At 37.4% G+C, this 23055-nt stretch overlaps 1 protein-coding gene across 10 annotated transcripts in view; it reads left to right on the top strand.

Annotated features, from left to right (window-relative positions):
- Positions 1-23055, top strand: part of BLNK (B cell linker) — a 90448-nt gene that overhangs the window by 55622 nt on the left and 11771 nt on the right. For 6 of the 10 annotated variants that reach the window (XM_088059650.1, XM_005520847.3, XM_014250356.2 and 3 more), the window contains 13 exons: positions 5177-5242; positions 10315-10371; positions 12384-12433; positions 13381-13421; positions 14093-14249; positions 15402-15571; positions 16043-16124; positions 16892-16972; positions 18375-18400; positions 18912-18940; positions 19290-19385; positions 20110-20152; positions 22964-22991. In XM_088059650.1, coding sequence (XP_087915776.1) covers positions 5177-5242; positions 10315-10371; positions 12384-12433; positions 13381-13421; positions 14093-14249; positions 15402-15571; positions 16043-16124; positions 16892-16972; positions 18375-18400; positions 18912-18940; positions 19290-19385; positions 20110-20152; positions 22964-22991 — 926 coding nt within the window. Of the gene's footprint in view, positions 1-5176; positions 5243-10314; positions 10372-12383; positions 12434-13380; positions 13422-14092; positions 14250-15401; positions 15572-16042; positions 16125-16891; positions 16973-18374; positions 18401-18911; positions 18941-19289; positions 19386-20109; positions 20153-22963; positions 22992-23055 lie in introns of those variants that run through there. The other 4 variants (XM_014250357.2, XM_014250361.2, XM_088059653.1 and 1 more) reach the window with 3 other exon arrangements.

Raw genomic sequence — 23055 nt, 5'->3', positions numbered from 1 at the left:
CCAGTAGCTACTGAAGCAGTTTATTTGACTGCACCTCAAGGATTCAGCGGTCTCTCTCACACATTTTTATGCATTTTACACATATCACAGCCATTGAAAACACCAACTCTGATCCAGGTGGCTGATTCCACCTGGGATTTCTTGCAAAGAACTCCCACTCTTGCTGTTCCAGGTAGCATATGATATAAGGGTGTGTGCATGTGGAGATCTGAAGGAGGTCCAATGAGGAATTAGAGGCTTTCTATATCTATATTTGGTATTTCTTTTCACTTTCTACTGAGGAATTAGAAGTGAAGCAGAATGCAGTAGAGTTGTTTTATATAATTTAATTGCATTGTCTTTGAGGCACAAAATTGGTAAGTAATATGAAAATACATTTTAGAAAGACACCCGAGTTCACCAAAATCCATGTTCTCCCACAAAGACCATGGCAGGAACATTGCTTTCATGGAAGCCTGGCATAGGAAAGGTGGTCCTTTTCTAATTTGTGAATTCAATTTGAGAAGATATTTCAACATGAGAAATATCAACATAATTTCATGCTTTTCAAAATCTCAAGTGGTACTTTTACAAATACCCTTCTAGGTAAACACATTCTCCCCCAAAAAGGAAGCTGGAATCTTCCCCTTAGGCCAGAAACAATAAGTTTGTTTCTTAATTTGGTCACCTGCATAGCTGTTTATAAAACTGAAGGATAACAGAAGCACAAAACAAAGACCAGCTGGGGAGAAGGTGGTGGAATAATTCTGCTGTGAGAAGCCATAAAGGAGGGGTCTGTAAATGCTGCTCTTTCTTTAGTTTCATATTTTAATGTGGGTTTTTTTAATTAACAGAGGTCGCTGTAATAATTTCTAGTTTTCTGCTCTTTGAGTTTTGGGTTTTTTCTTCTAATAAATTAGCTTTTATTCTCCAAATTTCGTTATACTCTTCCTTGCTTTCTGTTTTGTGGTTCTTTCCTGTAAAACTTTATAGCTGAGGGGGTACTTTTGGAGATTTTTTAAGTCTAAATTTGCACTTACTAAATCCCATTCTAGGTTTTTAATGCCAAATATTTATGTTTGCCTGAAAAAGAACCCAAACAAACAAAAACTCTGAAAAATAACAATTTTTTGTTTTAATGTGATCTGCCTTTCTTAAGCCAAAAGTAAGTGCCACACCTACCCACTGTCTTACTTTAAGTGAATGGATGTCGTAATTTTCAGAAAATGTGACTTTCTAGGCACAGAACTACAGGTTGTTTCTCAGTGAGAAACAGATATACCCAAAAAAGTATAAGTACTGCGATTAGGATGCAAGTTGTCTGATTGACAATATGTTTCATTTTAAAATTATTTTTACTGTTTTAAAATCAATTCAACTTCATCAGTTAAAGACCTAACTGATGTGAGGAGGAGGAGAAGGAACATACAGGTCCCTTAATGTTCAATGTGTCAATATTGCTTGTAAAGCTATATTGTATATGTATTGATATGTTTGCCCTAGCAAACATATCAATATATCATGTTCAAAATTCTGCTCCTTTTTAACTAAAGAAACTGGTTTGTGAGTACTGATGGGGATTTTTCAAGATGCAAAACCGGTAATTCAGACAGTACTGTAAATACCAGAAATGTAAGAAGATATTTTCATCCCCAAGATAAACAAATAGGTATGCTTGTAATATAGAAAATCTCCTGTAAATAATTTAAAATTAGTTTTTGTTTTGCTACCTCTCCTCACTGGAGCTGCAGTCAGCCCTGTTTCCAAAAACATTAGCAGGGCCACTCCAGAGACCCTGCAAAAACAGCAATGGGCTGTCACTCCCCAGGTGACACAGGCACAGACGAAACCCCGACTGCCAGTGTGTGCACTGAAGGTGTGACCTGCTGGGCTCACTGTGCACGAGGGGTGAACTGGGCTGCTCATGCACATGGGGGATCCCTCCCTGTTTCCAGGAGCAGGGACAGGTCATGACCACTGGGGAGACACTCGTTCTCTGAGCCTTAATACACATATCTACAGGATATGTCTTCACAGATTTATAATACCCATAAATCAGATTTCTCAAAAACCAGTCTAAATGGTGGGAGAACTCCATATTACACAAATCTGTCTGAAATTAAGACAGACTTCTCTTTCTCAAGTCTAGGGACTCTCTACCTCATGTCACATCTGAGTTGAACATTTGTTACACACTTTATTCTTAATTTTTCTCTTTAAGAACTATTTTACCTTTGGAAAGCTTTTGTAGGATAGTGTACGCAAAAGAGCCGAAGCTTCCAGGTGGTGACTGAAGGTGGGGATGTGTCACAGGCCAGGTCGGCCCATCATCCTCACTTCATCATCACATATTCCTCATAAGCTGAGCTGTGACCAGATCAAAGAGAGGGTGGGGCTTTTTTCATTTTGTTTTATCTCGAGGCAGCTCTGCCACTCCTTGAGTGCAGCAAAGTATTCTGTAACAGAGCAAATCCTTCTTTCAGGATGTATGGTATTTACAATAGTAAAACATTCCACCTTCCTTCACGTACGTATCACAGCTAGTGACCCCTTTGTTAATAGATCTGATAATTCTGAATTACTGGAGTTTTTAGCTACAAAAATTGCAACACAGGGCTAAAAAGTGTTTTGTTTTAGGTTTCTGTCTTTTTTTTTGTTATTCCTTCCAAAACATGTAGAATTTCTAATGTATTTGTAAGAAATCTAAAACTTCTTAGAAGCACCAACAGCCACAACTTCCAAACTTACTATTTGCAGAACTTCGGAAATTTATTGTGTGCCATAAAATCCTGATCAAAGGGTCACATTCAGTCTATACAAACTACAATTAAAATGGATCTCAAAATATCTACTGCTGAAATGTGTTTTCAAAGATTAGCAATAACACAGACTGCACCTTTATCTGCAAACCTGATTTTGCATAGAAAGATCCCAAGCAGGTTTAATGAAGAGTTGGAGCTTGTAGTTAAAGAAGCAACTTTAAGTTTTACCTCTTGATTATCTTTAATTATATGCAATGCAAAGTAAGACAAGCATTACTCATTATTTTTATTTACAGTACTAGCTGATGGAGGTCCTTGAGTATTTCTAGTATCTGCTTATCCCAAGAGAACACTAGAGAATAAACATTAACTGGTAATGAGGTCCTGACTCAGACACATTGTGAAGAAGGAGGCTGTAGTTATGTACCTGGAGTATATAACCTGTAGTTGTATACTTGCAGTATAATCTCAAGTATTTGAGAGCCATACAACAAATATTTTAGTGCTAGTCAGATATGTAGATTCAGTCAAAACTTTAGGTGTATAAATGCCCTTCTGTGCTTCACTTCCCTCAACACTCTGGAATGGCCTTTGGGCTTGGGATTGAGTGCCTTAAGATTTGGAGAATCCTCTTGCCATAGGCTTTTCTATCTGCCTCATCTTTTCTTCTGTCTCTCTAAGATATCAAATCAGACAGACAGCTCTTTCTGAAACTTCTCAGTTGCCTTTTATGTGTCCTGGCACTTCAAGAAATTTCAGCCTCCAGCTAACTGGACAGATTGCAGCTCATTCAACTCTATGGGTTGAAGGGGATTCCACATGAACTGGAGATCAGCTGTGCTTGATGACTTCCTACATTTCCTACTTAGTGCACTGGTTGTCTGCTTACTCTCACAGGCTTCATACAAATTAAATTCTCCAGAGGCAACAACCAAGTATTTTAACAATTCCTATAAGAGCTATGTAACTTTAAAAACTGAAAAAAAAATCACACTGATGCATATTAGGTACTCTCTAATTTATCAGAGTTGTAATGAGAAATCTAAATGCCTCCAGAAAAATAATAAAGAATAAGAAACACAGATTTTTAAGAAATTTGACTGCAAAAAAATGGGAATTTTTTCATTTCAGTCCATCTGCGTGGAAAAAATATCATAATAGCACCAGTGCATTTCTAATTTAAATGCACCATTTTTTAATAGAAATATATAATAAAATGATCTTTTAAGCTATAGCCTTATTCAGGACTCATGGAGCATCCATGATATTCTAATCAATTCACCTAAATATGGTCAAGTGAAAAGCAAACTAATTCAGATTGTACTTATCAATTTTGTGTTGGATCTTATTTGCATGCCCGTGTGAAGACTTTTTTTAGCAAATAAATTACAATATAGAATAAAACCAGTAATGTGAAAAAAAATCCCACCTTTTTTCAAAATAAAGTAATAATTCTGCTAATGTAAAGATATTGGTGTCAGCGGTGAGCAATAAGCAATATTCAGATAGAAATCTGCAATTAGATTTTTGTTGGTGAGACCTATCTCTGACAAACAACAAAAGAAATGTAACTGATGCTGACATCCATCTCTAATTAAAGTCTGGCAAACCTTTTTCAAAGAAACACAAGCACTTGCAGCCATTCTCTCCAAACTAGAACTAAACCATTTAGATCTCCTCTCATTCTCTTCATTCCTCATTACTTTTCATTTACAGACACTGCCAGGTGCCAGCTGGGGCACAACACAGAAACAGCAAACTGCAGATGATGGCTATTTCTGATGTTTCAAGCAGAACCAGAAGCTGAATCTGTTAAGAAAAAAAACCCCAACAAATACAACAGAAAAGCAGAAGTTCTTCTGAGCTTTTTATCTCAGATTTAATGTATTTGGTTAGTTTAGATGATAATCCAAGCTACTCTTATAGGTGTAGTACATTGTTGCTGGAAATTTTGGAGCATTGTGCATGTTTCTCACAACTATAAATAATTTTTTTTTTACATTAGCAAGTAACACTATATCATTTTGCTGCAAATTAATAATGTGAGTTTTCAGCAGGAGTTAAAGATGTGCTATTTGTCTATTATTCTTACTATATTTAAGTGTCTCATGTATGGTCAGAAATCAGAGGGCATCACCATTAGCTTTGCAGCATTGTAAAGTCAGTTTAACATTTAAATATTCTAAACTATTAATTTATTTTTTCCTAATGCGCTTACTCTAAGTTGATTGTTTATACCGTACTTAATTGTATTTAGAGAAAGGATAACACAAATAATGCTAAAGAGCTCTTAAAAAGGAAAAAAAATTTGTGCTCAAATGATGTAACAATTAAATCACTTATTGAAGATATATTGAGCAGATTTTTCTTAATTTATATTAATGGCTGTTCAACCACTTGGTAATTTAATGCTGGCTTTGTTTAATATCTTACAGGAAGCTTCAAAAGATGGTGCATGACATCAAGAAAAATGAAAGTGGGATAATAAACAAGTTCAAAAAGTAAGTTTGCAATACCAGTGCCTAGTTCTATCAATGTGGAGAAGTTTGGATTATGAGCATAGTGATGTGTAGTACTTTAGTGATGGGAGCATGCCATTCCAGAGGGGATGTACTTCAGTGCATGGAAAGAGCTTTGGTTCAGACTGCAACCTGCAGAATTGTCATCAGTATTAAGACTACCATAAAGGAGTTGCAGAGCTGGAGTCCAATAATAGGTTGTGTTTGTAGCCTTGAAAAAAACTATTTGAGTGAAGAGCCTTTTTTTTCAATGTTTGCTGGGAATGGTCATTGCTTATTGTTTGCTTGTGTGCCTTTCTCCTTGGGCAACTGCTTAGGCTTCCTGCTGCAATTAAGTTGAATTTGAGCTCCGCCTTGAACCAACTGGTCAGACATCATACTTAAAATTCCCATAAAAGTGCTAAGTCCTCCTGTGTTTCAGTCTCATAAAGCAAAATCCAGCATTACCTAGCACCATTATTCTAGTAAGATGTGCTGAGCAACATGTAGATTGTGTCATGTGCATGAGAATATCATAAAATATTCATATGTATTTATACATAGAAATTCCAGTAGCTTTGCATCCTTGTCAAATGAATACACTATTCACTGTTTCCAGTCAAACATCTATTTAAAGCAATTAGCTATTTAGCACACTTTTCTTGATGCAGCAGCTCATTTGCATTGAAGTTCCATTTGGATGCGATTTGCTCATTCAGATGTGTTTCTTTACATGGGTCATTGGCAACAAAAGTATTAAGTACTTTTAGAAGTTAATTACAATACCCTATCTGCAGTGTTTCCAGGACAACCATATTAAATTCTAGAAATACAGCTCTTGTACATAAAAGACACATGGAAACACTGTTTTAAATTGTTTTTAAAGAGAGACCGTGATGGCTCAGTTCAAGGGAAACAGCTAACCCTCTCTGTATACCAAGCCATCAGCTATTGGCACAAGCAGTAGGGCCCTGCTGGTTTGGCTGTGCAAGACCTCTGGAAAGCCAGGCTGGCTCAGCTCTTGCCCCTGCTGCCAGCCCAGGCAGGGCTGGTGTTTGTGGGGCAGCTGCTGGACCTGGCAGAGGAGGGGGATGCACTCCTAGGAGCAGCAGGACTGCCCAGCTCTCTTGTTCCCCAGGCAGGAGGAATAATCTTGCCCTCCAAGTCCTCCTTTGTGCTCTCATTTCCACGGCTGTGTTTCTGCCCACAGACCTTGAACAGGCTCTGATGGCAAAGCACCTGATATATCAGATAGATTTTTGAGATGATTTTTTTCTTTTACTCATCCTCTTTCACTCTAGGATTTCTGCAGTTCACAGTTAATCACAGTCACTTGATGTACTTACTTACTTCCATGCAAGCACAAAAGGAGATTTTCCCATAAAATGGCCATCTTTCAACTAGGGGTTTTATGTTAATTTGTGGTTTTGTTTTTAACACAGTGACCACTGTGTTCACCACAGTGAAAAACTGATTTTCACCTTTGACCTGCTCACAGGGAAGAGCTGCTAGGCTGTCCAAGGCTTTTGGTGGGGTTTTGGAGAGGAGGGGGCTAAAGAGGGGTTCTTACAGTTGTTGCTTTTTAATAAAGGGTAGCTTCCTACTTGACAATAGTTGTTTAATTGTAATTAATAATGTTCCAGTGGATTCAGTTCAAAAGCCTCAGAGAGGAAAGATGACAGAAACAACAGAAGTATCGAAGGTTTATCATTTGAGGCTACAAAGCATCTCCCATAGTTGCCTGAAAGTGAATTCTGTTGTTAATCAGTTGCTCTGATTGTGTGTTCTTCCTAGCGAGTAAAAAATAGAAAAGGGAGAAGTAACATGAACCAAATGTAGCAGAAGCTGGAAAGGCTATCATTAACTGTCAAAGATTACTGCTATAGCACTGCAATTCTTTGATTCACTCAAGAACAAAAATAAATAAATAAATATATATATATATATATATAACAGAGCAGACTCATAAAAACTCAAAGTATGACTGCAGCACAAAGCTCACATGTCAACTCTCCCAGTTATAAGAACACAAACCAAGGTATAAAAACATAATAATCTTTCTGATGTTACTGTGATTCATCTGAGTCAAAATAATCTTTTTTGTAGTTATGAAGATTAGAAATTTAGTTTCTAAAAATTTAAGTTTCTAATATTTGCACATGACTTCAAAGTTCAAGTCTCAAACCTAGCACATCATGAGACTTGTAACAAAAGCATGAGTTGACAACACTGATAAGGATATGTACAAGGGGTGCTAAGCTTTACAGAATTAGGGCTGGCTGTGTCTCTCCCTATACAACCTTTGGGGGCTTTTTGTTTGATTGTAGATAGTTTCTCTAAAAGATGGTTATCCAGTTGATCACTACTTCCATTTCAGTTACAGGATTATTTTATTAAATGTCAAGGTTCCAAACATGACTAAAGCAGGAAAAATTTAATTTAAAATGGGCTTTGTGTAGCATAGATTCATCCATATGTTGAGAAAGAAACTTAAAATCAAACCTATTATAAGTAGAAATAATTTTAGAGAATTCAAATAGTGTACTTGCTTATTTGAAGCCTAAAGTTACCACCCAGATCTATGCTGTAAGCCTCTGCTACACAGATTGAAAAAATTATCAAATATTCATTAAACACATTAGACTTCTTAGCAGTGTTTGTTAAAACACTTCTAAAATCTGGATTGGCTCTTGAATATGTAGAAATGTAAAAAGTATTGCATCAAGACTTTTGCTCTCCTGTCTAGTTCACCTGTGGGATGCAGGTGGGGAGGAATTAATCTGCTATCCATGTGTGTCATAAAGGTCTGTGTAAAGCAGGCTGAACATCCTGCTAACAGGAAAGAAATAGGTTGTTTTTTCATTGCTTATAAGTTCCTGTTTGTTCCCCATTCCAACTCCACATTTTCTGGCAGTAAAAATATTGGCCACTGCAGGATAGTTGTCACCTGCTTGCCCTTAATCACATGCACAAGTGTTTACAGCCCTGAGTCCCAGCTGCTGTGCAGATCAGTGTCAAGGAGGATTATGTACTCAGGTGTAGAAGCAGTGAGTGTAGCCAGCATTGTATAAACAATGAGAGCTGGGAGCATTTTTTTCATATTCACATCCTTGGTAATACAGAACAGGGAAGCAGAGAAATCATAGGTTTCATGATGTAGGATGGTTGCCTATGCTTGAAACACGCTGTAAAGACAGAGCACTCATCTGTATATCATAAGCTTCAAGCCTTTAGGCTCTGTTCAGTGGAATCCTGGCTCCACTGAAGTTGGCGTTAAAAGTCACCCTGCACGTACAGCAAAGTCAGGGCTTCACCTAAAGTTTTGGTATGTGCTGACCTACTGTGTTGAATAAGAAACAAGAAGTACAATTTATTCGCCTTGTTGTAATATCACATCCTGCACAAAGCCATCAGAAATCATGTACTCACGTTTCTGACTGCACACTATCCAAATATGCCCATTTCTTGAACGTTTGCCATGTGACCTGAAAAATGGAACAAAGATGCTTTACCCAGCTTTTCAGTTGTGTAAGTCTGCTTCACATCTGTGTGGTCCATTTTCCTATACCGTTTATAATTTAGGCAGTAGCTTTAGGCAGAAAAAATAGTTGTTGCGTCACTAAATGTCTCTTCAACCTGCATAGCTCCAACTAAAAGACATTCATGATCAAACCCTTGGCAGAGGGAAAAGCAGTATTTTATGAACCAAATAGTGAGAGAAAGTACCAAAATCAAGCTGCACATTGTAAGAACATGTGTGATAGAGTAGTAATAATACCTTAAAAAAAAAATCCCTTTCTGTTTACTTTTATCTTGTACAATTTCTGCATAATTCCAAATCTGTAACAAGCTGCTCCATCAGGTCATGAGAACACAGTTCAGGAAAGGTTTATCTGTTCCCATCACACCTTTTGGCCCTCTGAAAAATGTTTCTGGCAAAGTTCAATTGATTTGTTGTATAATCACAAGTGTGATGATCTAGTGCATGTAAAGCTAATACATGCTATAAATACTTAACCAGAAAAGATATCAATATAATTTTTGTAAAAACTATTAGGTTAAAATGGTTCCTAAGAAGAGAGTGGACTTTGTACAGACTTAACAATGCAAAAGCAAGGGACTTTTGAAAACAGAGTTTTTAGGCATATCTGAAATGCTGAGGGAGTGAGCAGAAACACTAGTAGGGAAATGCACGAGTGGGAAAATTTAAGTGCTACATGTAAAGGTCTACTAATATGTATGTTTGGTTGTTTTTCTGGGTGTAGCCTGTAAAAAAAACAAGTGTTGCTAGAGCAAAACACCCAGACCTCTGCTGCAGTCTATTTTAAAATTCTTCACTTAATGCAGAAAAAGAAAAATGTGCTACAAATTCAAAGAAATTAATATTTTCAGTTCCTAGAGGGCCATATATGTTAGAAAAGTTAAGTACATGCCTAAATGTTTTGTTGGATCAAGCTCAGCATATTACGGCAGGAAAATCTCAGAGTACATTGCTTTAAAATGGAAAAATTTATTCTCTGAAAAGTTGTTCTGAATTTCTGTACCCTGCATTTTATTCTTGTGTGAGAAGCATCTATAACCCATTATAGGAAATGTCTCAAGTACTACCTGGCTATTTGTTGAAGCTCCAAAATATGTACTAGGATTAAATACATTTAAAATATGCATGCTCAGTTGAATGGCATTTGATTCTTCCAGTCCCTTCTCATTAACTTCAGGGAACAGGACAGTCAGTTGCCATTCTGCAAGGATCTGTGTGGACAGTGAGGTCAGAGTCTGCAGTAGCTGGGTAACCACGCCTTGGCATAGGATTGCCTTTTGAACTTGTGTTGTGGTTTGCACATTGGGTAGAGTTCTGGCTCCTGTAAAGTGAAGCTCCAGCTGACTTCAGAAGAGCCTGGATTCCAGTTCTGGCACTCAGAAAATCATACTAATACTGTGGAAACTATTTTTAAGTGGATTTGAATTTTAGAATAAATAACATATTTTAAAAGATTTATCAAATATAGATGTGGCTGTGAACTGTTTCAGCTCTGTGACAGAAACATTATTTCTTTTCTTCTATTGATATTCAGGTTCCAAAATGAACAAGTGGCCTTAATTTGCAAAACTGGGAAAGATACTTGGGATCGGTATGCTATTCCATAGCTGCACCATAGCATGATAGGCTGCTTAGACACAGACCTCTGTTCTATACCTCATGTGCTTTCATTATAACGTATTTACATTTTCTGCCAGGGCCATTGCCAGGATTTACAGGGGCTGGTACCGAGTGTGGAAGATTACTGCTTAGCAGCTTAGAAATGTGTGATACTGCTTAATCCATGTGCTTTATACCATGACCCAGACAGCTTCTTACTGTTGCCTCAGTTCCACTGTTTTCCAAGTCTCCACCATTTCCGAACAACTCATGGTAGACGTATTGCAAAATACATCAAGAGATCTTGGTCTCCCCTTCCTAAGACGTGAGATGAGCCCTGGCAGTGGCCCTGGGATTTTCTTTCTAACATGGCTGTGCTAACTTGGCCAGAAGACCAGAGCAGGGCTGTTGAGAATGCTTTTTAATTTACTGTTTGTTCACTAAATTATATTATGCTTCAGGAAGTTAAAACCTCTGAGGAGACAGCTGTCCATTATTAGTGTTGTTAGCCATGAACAAAGCAGGTTAACATTACAAAAATAATCTTGGTTTTTGTTTGGTTTGGGGGAATTGGGCTTTTTTGAGTTCTAGCAATGCCCGCACCATTTATTCATTGCTTCATGAATGTGCATGGGGTGGTTTTGGTGACTACCTGAAAAACAGAATTCCATTAATTCAACTCAGAAATAGCCAAAGCATTTCTCAAAACAGACAGGAAAATTTTTAAGTTGATGTGGTAATGACAGCATGCCACCACCCTGAGTAAAAGTGATACCTGAACAATGATACCTAGGCAGCAAGCTCAGGACCTAAATATTGAGTGTAAAATTCTTGTGGTAAAGCAACATTTGTAAAATTGCTCAGAGATACCCAAAAAAAACAAAATTAAATTCTTTGAGGATTTGGGGTTTTTAAATTATTTGCTTATTTTCCCAAATGAATTTGTTAGGACCTGACTGAAGAATGAGTGAAGTCATCAATTTAGTGGACAAAGCTTCAGGTCCATGGTGAGATCTCATCAGTGCTATGAGGAAGCTGTCAGACAATGTTCAAAAGTCACTTTAAAGAATAATTTTAGTCATTAATTATCTTAATGTTTTATCTGGCTACTAAAAACAAAGGGTTGTCATTCTTTCCCTCTGCAGAGGCATCAGTCTGGCCTGTGATGTCGCACATGCACTGTTCATCTTGACTTTAAACCCAAATACTTCTCTTTCATTGCAGGGTAGTGAAATAATTCAAATGACTGTAATTCAGTGTCTTCTTTGGACAGCTGCAAGTTAGTAAGGAGGAGTATACATGAATACACATACATATATATATGTGTGTGTTTGCACATATGTGTACTTCTGCTTGCTAGATATATATATACGTGCACATATATATATGAACCTACCTGTAGAACCAAAGATCCTTTCAGTATTTCTACAAATTATATTTTGGTTCACTTAGTATGTGATGCCATTGTAACAGTTTTTACCAAAAAAAGGGACATAACATCATAAAATAATAAAAAGTAGAATCTTTCACTGAGAGACCTGGTATACAGTTAAATATTAATCATCAAATAAAGTGCATGCAAAATTATAGTTCTAAAAATACAAATGGAGAGTGCTGCAGCACTTTCTTATGCCATAGTTTTAATAAAGCTTATGTGAACCTGAACAGATTTTCATCTTCCAATAGATCATCATTTATCTCTGCCCCCTATCATATCTCTTTCTGGAAATGAAGAAGATGGGGGTTGAGCAAGGAAGCTGTCCTTTCAACATATGTTCTTAGTGAAAAAAATAAATTAAAAGCTCAGATTCTATTTTACTATTTTATCAGTTTCTAGCTTTTCAAAGCATTCTTCTACAGCTATTTGCTAAGCATCTGTGATGGTAATCTGTATTTCTTTAGCTGCAGGTATCTTTTGTTATCAGCTTTTTAATGTGTCTGGCTAATGCTCCCTTCTAGTGAATGTTATTTATGAGATCATAATGTAATAATTATAATTTACAGGCTTAAAAAAAAGCCACCACCAAGTCTACCACGAAGAGATTATGCTTCAGGTAAGGCTGTATTAATGTAAATTTAAACTGCATGTCTGTATTAATTTTCTGTCTCTATGCCTAACAGTATTTCAGTTACACATTGCCTCATAATTTGCTTTTAATGAGAGAACAGGGTACCATTACCAACAATTCTGAAGGTAGTTCACACCTCTGAAATGAAAGACAAGAAAAAAATGATGAATTGTGCCAGCATGAAGAGTAGCAAGTAACCACTCTTTCAAAATCAGTCTTAATCAGAGTTCTGTATCTAGGCTGCTGTAAAAATGGAGGATAATTTGCATCCAGTCCCTCCTTACAGAAACTTTGAAAGTAAATACAGAAGAAATTGAACAAATGCATCATTACAGATTTAAAATCTTAATTAATGTAATGACGATATCATTAATTATCTTAAAGATAGACCTCTACTTGCTTATCATACAGCACTGCCCACAAACTAGATCATGGCTATTTTTACAAGTTAACAGCCATCTTGTTAAGAATAGAAGGAGGCAGGACAGAGTTTGGAAATTACCAGGTAACTGTTCCCTGTTTGACATTAACACTTGTAAATAGTGTGCTGTTTTGGCACTTTAACCAACAAGAAGGTACAGGGCCCAGAGGTCAGCAAGAGTTCCATTATCTAGAAATTGTCACCCCTACTTAAAAATGAGATGCATTAGCATGACATTGTGGGTAAAGTGCATGTTCTACTGTTCTGACCAGGCAGAGGTTGTCATTTTCTAATGCTTTTCTAACAGTTCTGAAATAATTTGTCAAAAATAAGCAAGAAGGCATTTAATTTATTATTCTGTCCAAACCAGGTGTGTTGCTCAGAACTGTTTGGAAATTTTGCTCATTCTTTTTTTAACTGAATATGATAAGTATAGATTGAAAAACCAATCTAAGATAAACATTTATAGTCACTATTACATGTCCTTAAGTAACTCTAATGTTTGGTTTAGAACACGCAGACAATGAAGAGGAACAATGGTCAGATGATTTTGTAAGTACATATTTTAGGCTAATAGGAGGTTACTGTGGCAAAAAGTTATCACAAGAAATAATAATAAAAGTTTCTTTTTAAATCATCTACTTGTGGTTCAACTAAATACTATTGAAATGTTACATTAATTTTTACATCAGATTAATTCACAAGTAGCCACTGATTTTTAGCTGCCTCAATTTTTTTACATTCAACTTAGAAATACTTTCAGAAGCATAGTCAATGGTAGCTATCAATGCTAAGGTTTTTGGATAAATAAGCACATGGCATAAATTTGAAGGACTTCCTAAACTCAACAGTAATTTCATAAATCAGTAAGAGGTTTTATTTGGGGCAGGAAGGGTAGGAGGAGTGAGGAGAGGAAAGCCACTTCTTACTAAAAATGAAAACTTCTAAGATTTTAGAAAACATTAGAGTGAAGCAATTCATGGCTGTCAGCCATGTAAAGTAACAGTGCAACTGTCAGCCTGAAGTGACCACTTTTCCTCTGGAGTCAGATCTGGAGTACCCTTTTAACAGAAAAGGGAGAGGAAGTGACAACACACTTCAAGGGATCACATCACTAAAAGGGAATATGATGTGTCTGTTCAAGGCTACATTGTTGTAATTCTGTCATCATACTTGTGCAAAGATGTTTGTATTATAGATTGCTATAAGTTCTGTCTTTCTAGGACAGTGATTATGAAAATCCAGATGACCACTCTGACTCTGAGATGTATGTGGTCCCCAGTGAAGAGAATCCTGACGACAGCTATGAGCCACCTCCAAGTGAGAAGGAGAAAAAGAAGATTCCCTCTGCATTCCCTATTTCTAGGGGTGAATATGCAGGTAGTTATGGAATAGTCATGTCAATAGTCATGATCAACTATGTCACCTTGATAAATGCATTTTGATCAGTAACAGAAGAGAAGAGGCCTCACATGCACTAACCTGGCCTTTCCTCAAGAGTTTGCTTTTAATTCTGACACTCAGATCTTAAGCATTCAGGGGAATGATATTTTTTTATTACAGCATGAAACAGGTTAGTATTGCTGGTAGTGATGTTTATAATTATAATATAGTATGTCCTAGAGACTTTGATAGACATCTACAAATGACAAAATTCAAGCAAAAATATGGGAGATACTATTAACTTGGGCCTCCAAATTAATCCACATATATTGATGATGCAGGAATTCCTATTAAAGATGAGGCACATAAGACTAGGCAGGTCCCTTCTTAATCCTCTCTGTTTCTCCAATCATTATTCCCAAAGCAGTAACACAGTAGCCCAAATATTCACTCCTTATTGTCCTTCAAAATTGGTACTAAGGATGATAAATATCCTGAAAAACAGGACAGGATTGAGATTTTGTTTACATCAGACCAATATAAAGGGATTTTTTTTCTTACTGATTGATTCTTTTCAATCATGGATAGGTTGCATTGATGTGAATGACAGTTAGTTTCAGTTAGATGAAGATTTGAGACATGGAGAAAAGAAACATTGACATGATGTTTGCCTTCATTTTTGTATGATACCAGACAGTTAGTGGTTGTGGAATATTCATTGAAGTATTAAAATACCACATCTGTACTCATAGAAGTTTATCAGCCTGCGTGTTCTTTGGAAAGGGAGAGACATGTTAAAAGACACCAGAGAGCCTGGCATCATTCATGTTCCAGTCCCACCCAGTGCTGTTTTTCTTATGTCTCATATGCACTACACCACCCAGTCACCACCTTTTCCCCAGGGAGTTAAACAGTTGTTCATACAACAGTCGATGTGGAGGCACCCTCTGCACCCTGATACAGAGGGCTGGCTGCTGCCCTGAGCAATGAAATAGGACCTGTTTACATACAAGCCTCAGCATCAAGTCCAGGTCTGCCATTTGACCTGTGCTGCAGCCACAGCAAAGACTTTTGCACAAGCAGTAGGAGAAAGTGAAGAGACTAATGTGTAATTTTTACTAAAATTGTTGTTTTCTACCAAACTAAAAGACAATCGCACCAGTCACCAGCAGCTTCCTCCTATCAACAAACCTCTCCCAAGTACACCCAGTCCAGCCATGTCCAGACCAAAGAAACCATGTGTGCCATCCATGCCGTTGCCATCTCCTGCTGCAAAACCAAAAGTGCCACCGAAGCCTAAGGAGTGCAGTGAAGATGAGGTAAGGTTTACAGATATATTTATTTTAACTGTGTAAATGTCATAGCAATGCCATGGTCTGGTCTCTTTCTTAGCCTCTATAGTACAAATCATCTTGTACCTCACTAACAGTGACTGCAAGTATCTGACTGATTCCTAGGGGATATATGCCTGCTTTGAGTATCAAGCAGGCTATTTAGACCATGGCATAGCTCCTGATCATCCGTAACAAGCTGTAAGCAAGCAGGAGAGAGTAACCTCAAAGGCTACTCCAAGACCAGAGGGAAGGAGGGCTTCCATGCACCACTGGAATCATTTTGTAAAGGGTTTTCAAAATCTTTGGGATTCCCTTCCACATAGGATGATAAATGTGTGAAATAGGAGTCACTGGGGAATGGCAACTATTGTAAACTGCTACCAGGGCTTCAGTCTAAACAGTTTGTTGACATGATGGAGATTTAACTGATGGATTTTTGTCCTGCCTTTGTCATAGGATAACTACATTGTGCCAGTGGACAATGATGATGATAACTATATTGAACCCACAGAAAGCAGCATGTCACTTCCTACAAGATGTGAGTTTTAATAATTTAAGCTTATAGTTATTGCTTTATTAGGAATAACAGTGAAAAACATGGGTCAAATTAATATCTGTTTCTAGGGTTCAAAGAGTGGAGATGCAGCTATTAAAGACATCACAGCCTGCAAAACAGCATTTGGCTCCTTTGGCTTATGACAAGGCCAAGGAAAATTATTTTAACTCTATTGAAAGATATGTTTAATTTCTGCCTCTCTCACTCAGCTATTTCAAAGTCCAGCCCTTGTACAACCAGGGGTTTTTTCATGACATATGACCTGCCTTCTCATCCAAGGAAGCAGCAGCCTTAAAATTCTCTGTTTGCTGAAGTGTTTCAGGAGAAAAACAAGCATTTTTAGATATTTTGTAGATAGACTTTCCTTTTATTTTCGGGTTTCTTTAATTTCACTGTATATCTATTTAGCTAGCGAATGAAACCACTACAGCCAGAAGGTGAAAAACAAACGAAGAGTATGTAGTTCTGCTCTCTGACGTTACTGACAGTATCTTCAGAAAGGCTGGAATACTGGATAATATTTCTCTTTTAAAGTGAGAGCTGCTTTCTGACTCAGTTGATTTATTCAAGGTCACACAAAAGGTTGTCATTTGGACCTACTTAATATTCATTCTTATTGTATATATGTTGCATTTTTAGTTTGTTAACAGATGTGTGTATATATATATAAAAATATATATGTGTGTGTGTATATATATATACACACGCACAAGTATATATATATGTACATTAATAAAATATGTTTTTAGCACCTGTGAACAGATTTATGAAGACAACAAAGCCAGCCCCCCCTATTTCTCCAAAGCCTTCTCTTACTTCTAATATGCAAGGTATGTGGAGCTTGCATCGCTGTTAGAATGAAATAATGTAAGACTGTGGAATACTAAATTATGCCTAATGTATTCACACCACTAACACTATGACATAGAAAGTAAAACAAAAAAATGTTCCCCTTTTTCTATGTTGTAGCAGTTGTTTTGTCTAGCTTGAATAGTAAATCCATTTTAAGAATGAATAAAATTAGAGCAAGTTATTTGCCCCAAATTATTTTTAGTATTTTGCTCTAGTGGAGGAACACAAGTGGATCAATACAGGAAAAAGAATTATAGGACTCAGTATTTCACCACAAGAATCAAGACCCTTAGACCATTCGAGTTAGCCATCTTCTCTACAAGCTGATGTCTTGCATGGCCTTTTATAACTGTGCTTCCATTGAGGTTCTGTAAAGAGCAGTTTATTTGGAAAAAAAAAACAAAATAAGAGGAATCCCATTTACTTCTTTAAGTTCAGATATTCTTGTTTAATCTCTCTCTGCCAATTTAGAATTGTTTTGCATCCTCACTGTCTCATTAATTGCTTGCATGTGACCTTTCCAGACATGACACAGTTCTTTAAAAATCTTTGCATATTCATTAGCAATCTGTTTAGCTTTAAAGTCACAAACTACAAGGCGTAAACTAACACTTTTTATAAATTACTTAAGATTTCATGAGTTATTTTCAAGACATTTTAAAATGCCCTTTTCAATCTCAGCCTTTCTGTAAATCAGTGTCGAGCAACAACCAGCTCCTGGCAGATGTTACTAAAAAATAAAACGTCTCCCCCTGGTGGGAGCTGGGACACTCAGACACAGTAAAGTGATGAAATCTGACATGAAATTTACTGAAATAGGATTCTATTTTCATTGAAGAAACTGGGCATGGATAAGGATGCTGGTGGCTTTTTCTTTTAAGATCTATGAATTGAAATATACTTGTGGGTCAGAACTCAGGAAGGGATGTTGGTCATGCAGATGAGCCAGTTTGTGTTTATGACTGACCTCCCTGAGTCAAGGAAAGGCTAAGTGCTAGTGCAGGTGTGATAATGCATTTTTTCCAAACTGACCCAGATTTGCACAACACAAGCTTTTCTCTTGCTTGCAGTGGGGAGGGAAGGAGAAGAAAAACAACAACAAAAAAAAATAAAAAGGTTTTGCAGTGGGAGAAAACCTGATTAATACAGTGGCTGTATATGAGAATTTCTGTGACTTCACCCGAAGTTCCCACTAGAATACAGGGGTCTTGCTGCTCCAGGATTTTGTTGGCAGATTCAAATCCTGAGCAGATTCTCCAAGTTATTTTTCCAGAGTCAGAAGTATGACTGATGAAATTCAGATCAGCTTTTATGGTAGCATGCAGTATGTTTTTAAACAAGGCACTAAAGAATGCTTTTTATTTCTTCCCTGTCCTACAGAAGTCTATGAGGTTCCTGAAGAAGAGGTGAGGCCTTTCTATAGTATGACCCCCATTGCCCTCAGGCAGGGTATAAATGTGATTGTGAGAAAAGATTATCAGTCTTTCAAAAGGGAAAACTGGGAACAGATCTCTTCCTGCACTTAAAGCTTTCTGACACTGCCTTTCAGAAAATCTGGCAAACCATTTTAAAAGAGTAAATGGGAAGGGGAAAGTTTCCCAGTCCTCTGTGATAGTGATCCAATCTGTGAAGCAGAAGCCTAAGGGAATATTTTACAGAAGCAGAACTGCAGCAGAGGAGCAATGACAGTTCTGACACAGTAATTTTTTTCCCATTTGCTGGTACTGACATAACATATGGCCAAAGCAGATTTACTGATGTTGAGTTCTTGCCTTTCCCATCCTAATGTAGATTACCAGACAGAGCTCTAGTAGAAATCTGTATCACAATGCAAAAATAGTATCTTGATGTGGTAACATAAATAGGATTATACATATTTATTTTATGAAATCAAAAAGTGACCATTTTGTCTTACAGGAAAAACCGTCACCACCACCAGTAACCAGGTAACCCATTGCTGTGAATGTCTGTTCATTATTTAAAACTGTCAGAAAATGTATTTTCTCATCTACATACTACATGTCTGATAATTCTTTCTCTAGAAGAAATACAGTAACAGAAGTAAAAAATACATATAGTAAATATCTCTTCCGATTGTCTACACAAAGATTATCAACCATTTCTATGTTAATTTCAATAACCCAAATGTAATACCTTAAAAATATTTAGGAAATTAAGAAATACTCTTAAGGTTACTTTCTAGCATTTTGAGGGAGTAGGGGAGAAGAGTGGTTTTCTTTGTATTCACTGTTGTTAAATGTCATTTTCCTTTCTTAATTCATGATTCATTACTAGGTTTACCAAGCCACTCATGTTTATGCCTGCTCAGAATACAGAGCAATCCCACATGCACAGCATGACCAGAGAGTCCCCAAAGCAGGATACTTCCAGGTAAGTTAACAGCAGCTGAGATCAATAGGAAATATTAGCAGAGAAATAATTTTCTTCTCTAATGTGTAGCCTTCAGACAGTCCTGACAATTGTCAGGACACTCAAATAGCTCTCATTGCTTTGTGGACTTCTGTTTTCAAGCCAGTTTGCCAAATGGACAGTATTTCCTGAAATACCCCTTCAGAGACCCAATACAGGGATAAAATATCTCTGCAAGCCAGTTTAAGGTTCTATTAGCCATCTCTGCACCCTTGCAAATTAGATGTTTTTGCAGTTGTACAAAACCGCATATAAAGAAACTGTTCAGTAAATCCATGATTTATATTCCAGGTCTCTGGAGGAAAAGGGAAAAACGATACTTGAGTGTGCAGCCTTATTCACTCCTGTGTCCCCAGAATCATTGAAAGCTTCTTTGTAACCCCTGCCTCCTCTCTAGGTCATTATTTTACAAAGTATGTTATGTGCCCCCAGAAGGAGGCACAAAATACTCTGTATATGAGGGTGTTTGGTAGGTCCTGTGTATGTTCACAGAGGATCTGAGGTCTAGAACAGAAGCTGTTCTAAAGTAGTTCCATACCAAGGGCACCACTACAACCACTGTGTGCAGAGCTGAAATCAAATCCATTTACTGCAGACTTGCTTCCCTCTAAATATTAAAAAGCATTTCTGAGCAAATAAAATAAATAAATAAATCCTATTCATCATAACTTACTGTATTTTTCAGAAATATTTTGCCTCTCCCCAGAAGTCGTCTTCATCCAAAACCAGTGAGTAATTAATGGGCCACTCTAAAAGAACATGTTAAACTTAGTCCTGTGTTTTATGTATAATTAGATGGATTATCCATTTACTATCTAGATTAAATAACAGAAACAGATGACTGAATGTCAGATTCATCCAATTGTGGTTGTTGCTATTAATCTTTTGGCCAAAAGAGCATTATATATCTGAATTGATCAAGAAAAGGTTCAAATGTTTTAAGGAATATATGTCTCAGTCACAAAAATAATTTCTTCTACTAAAAAAATACCAGTTGTACTTCAGAAACCTTACTTTAAGTAGCAAAGGATGATTTTACCCAATCTGAAGCACTTTTACTTGACCCTCATTCCTCTCAGATAGTGAATGATTAATGCTTTCTGAAAATGGAAACCATCTAAAATGTCAGACTGAGTAATCTGAGTAACCAATATCACTAGAAAATGCAGTCCTTGAAGGACTAATTACAAGCCTTGGGTCCTAAGGCTGTGTTTTAGCCAGTCCTCTTCTCCCTCTGCTCTTATCCTTTCCACTGTGCTGGGTTTTTTTTGAAGCAAATTATTTGGAAGCTTGTCCAACTGCAGAAATGAGCAAAGTGAATCGTAAAAGATTCTTTTTCAGCCAGTATAGCTCCATAAATTGATCTGCACCATAGCTCTACTCACAGCTGTGCCAGCTTGAGAGGGTCTGCATGAGGAGCCAATTATCAAGAACAGAGCAACGTAACTATGTGAGCACCTGTGCCAAAAGCTACATGCTCAGACCCTGCCCCAACCCTATGCTCACAATTGCCCCTAAGAAATAATCAGTCTACCAATAACTATATAGAGAAATTAGACATTTAAAACTAGGAATTTGGGGTCATGTAATAGGATTAGATGTTATGGTAACACAGTGCAGGTGGTATATGAGCACTTTATAGTCTTCAGTCTTTAAATTTCTTATGTTCCAAGCAGTTCGTACATTTAACAGCATCAGCATTTTAGTTTCCACCTCATCACAAAGTTATTCCCATTTAGATCTGTATCCTGTGGGATTCTGAACAATTCCTAAGCAGTGCCAAATTTGGGATTTCTCTTTTATGAAATAGTTTGATTTCTCAGTTTTTCTTACCAATACAAGAAAAAAATGTTGCATCTGAATGTTGGACAGAAATTCCACTATCTGATCAGCACTAAGAATACTGCTTCACAACAGACTCGAGTGCCATATTGCAGCTGAAACCTCTCCATTAATGCATTTTCAGAGCTTATATTTGAGATGGATATCATCCTAGCTTTGCAGAGAATGAAAAGAGACTATCCTTTAGCTGGAGCCACACGCTGAGTGAGTTACAGCTCCAAGATGAAGCTCCCAGACAAACACGCCTCTGTACCATGGGTGTATTCAGCTCCTGGGTGCTTGCAGTTCACTTGTTTGTCACAAGAGTCAGCCTAGGAAAGTTACCCAGTGCAGTCCAAATTTTGGGGTCTTTGTCTTGTAAGTGGCAGCCTTTACAGTTTTAAACATACACATGGTAATGAGCATGATGTTTGTCCAGTGCTCTGTTGTTCCTTTCCATCCCTGGCTACAGCCATTGACAAAGCCCAAACAATAACTGAAATATCTGTTAACTGCTCCCATTCAATCTGCTGTCAGCACTAACCAGCACTGATTGTGTGCACAGAACTGTAACCCTTGTTCCACTCAAAGGCCTGAGCTGCCTGGGAGAAAAATGTTGCCAAGTCTCATTTCCCCAACTGCTGGGTGATGGATTACACCTCTCCAGCCAGAGAATGGATGCATTTGTCACTACCATTAGTGAAAAGCCATTAGCTGGGTAGATGAAGACAGACAAATTAATAACTGGTGCCTCTGAAAGATACTTATCAGATGGGAGTCTTGATTCCCTAAAAGTCAAGAAATGGGAGCCAAAATTAAGCATCTCCAAAAGAAGCCAGCAAATTAGGTGGATTGCTTCAATTCTAGCATGGTGTCAAGAGAGTCAACTCAGTTTCCTCCGATCAGTGGAAGACTGGTTTTAGTATATTCAAATCTGCTGGAAAATTTCTGTGTTTCAGGTCAGAAATTAACCGTGAACTAAAAGGTCTCACTGCAAAAAAAAGGCCAAATTTTCTCAATACTTACTACACACAGTCTCAAGGTTATTAGAGTGTGATGGTTACTTAAATTTTTTCAAATGACATCGTGAAAGTATTCTGGATACTATATGTCTTCTGCACAAATACTTCTTTAAAAATTACTACAAATACCAAAACCATATTGATTATCGTGTAGTTCTCATTGAATAATCAAAGACTCATTCAGGCTGAGAAACATGTCCAAGATCGAGTTCCAACTGTTAATCCAGCACCACCATATTCACCACTAAACTATGTCTGTAAGTGCCACATCCACATGGCTTTTGAGCACTTCCAAGGATGGTGATTCCACCACTTCCCTGGACAGCCCATTCCATGCCTGACCACCCTTTCAGTGAAAAAATTTTTTCTAATATCTAATCTAAACCTCTCCTGGTGCAGCATAAGGCCATTTCCTCTTGTCCTGTCACTTGCTACCTGGAAGAAAAGGCGGATACCCTCCTTTCAGGTACTTGTAGAGAGCAATAAGGCCCCCCTGAGCCTCCTTTTCTCCAGGCTAAACACCAGCTCCCTCAGACACTCCATGTAAGACTTGTGCTTCAGTCCCTTCACCAGCCTTGTTGCCCTTCTCTGTTCCATCACCTCCATGTCCTTGTGGTAGTGAAGGACTTAAAACTGAACACAGTAATTCCTTTTTTAATTCCTTCATATCAAATCTAACCTATTTTTTCATTACAGGACCATGAAGCAAGCAATAATGATGAAAGTAAGTATTCAGATGAAAACACAGCAATATGAGAGGGACTAATGTGCCACCAGTTACCATAATA

The sequence above is a fragment of the Pseudopodoces humilis genome, chromosome 9 (assembly GCF_049639895.1).
Source record: "Pseudopodoces humilis isolate 2021_Gansu_Grassland_sample_001 chromosome 9, ASM4963989v1, whole genome shotgun sequence".
Classification (NCBI taxonomy): domain Eukaryota; kingdom Metazoa; phylum Chordata; class Aves; order Passeriformes; family Paridae; genus Pseudopodoces; species Pseudopodoces humilis.
Note: the sequence above shows the minus strand (reverse complement) of the source record. Positions and strands in the feature narration are given on the sequence as shown.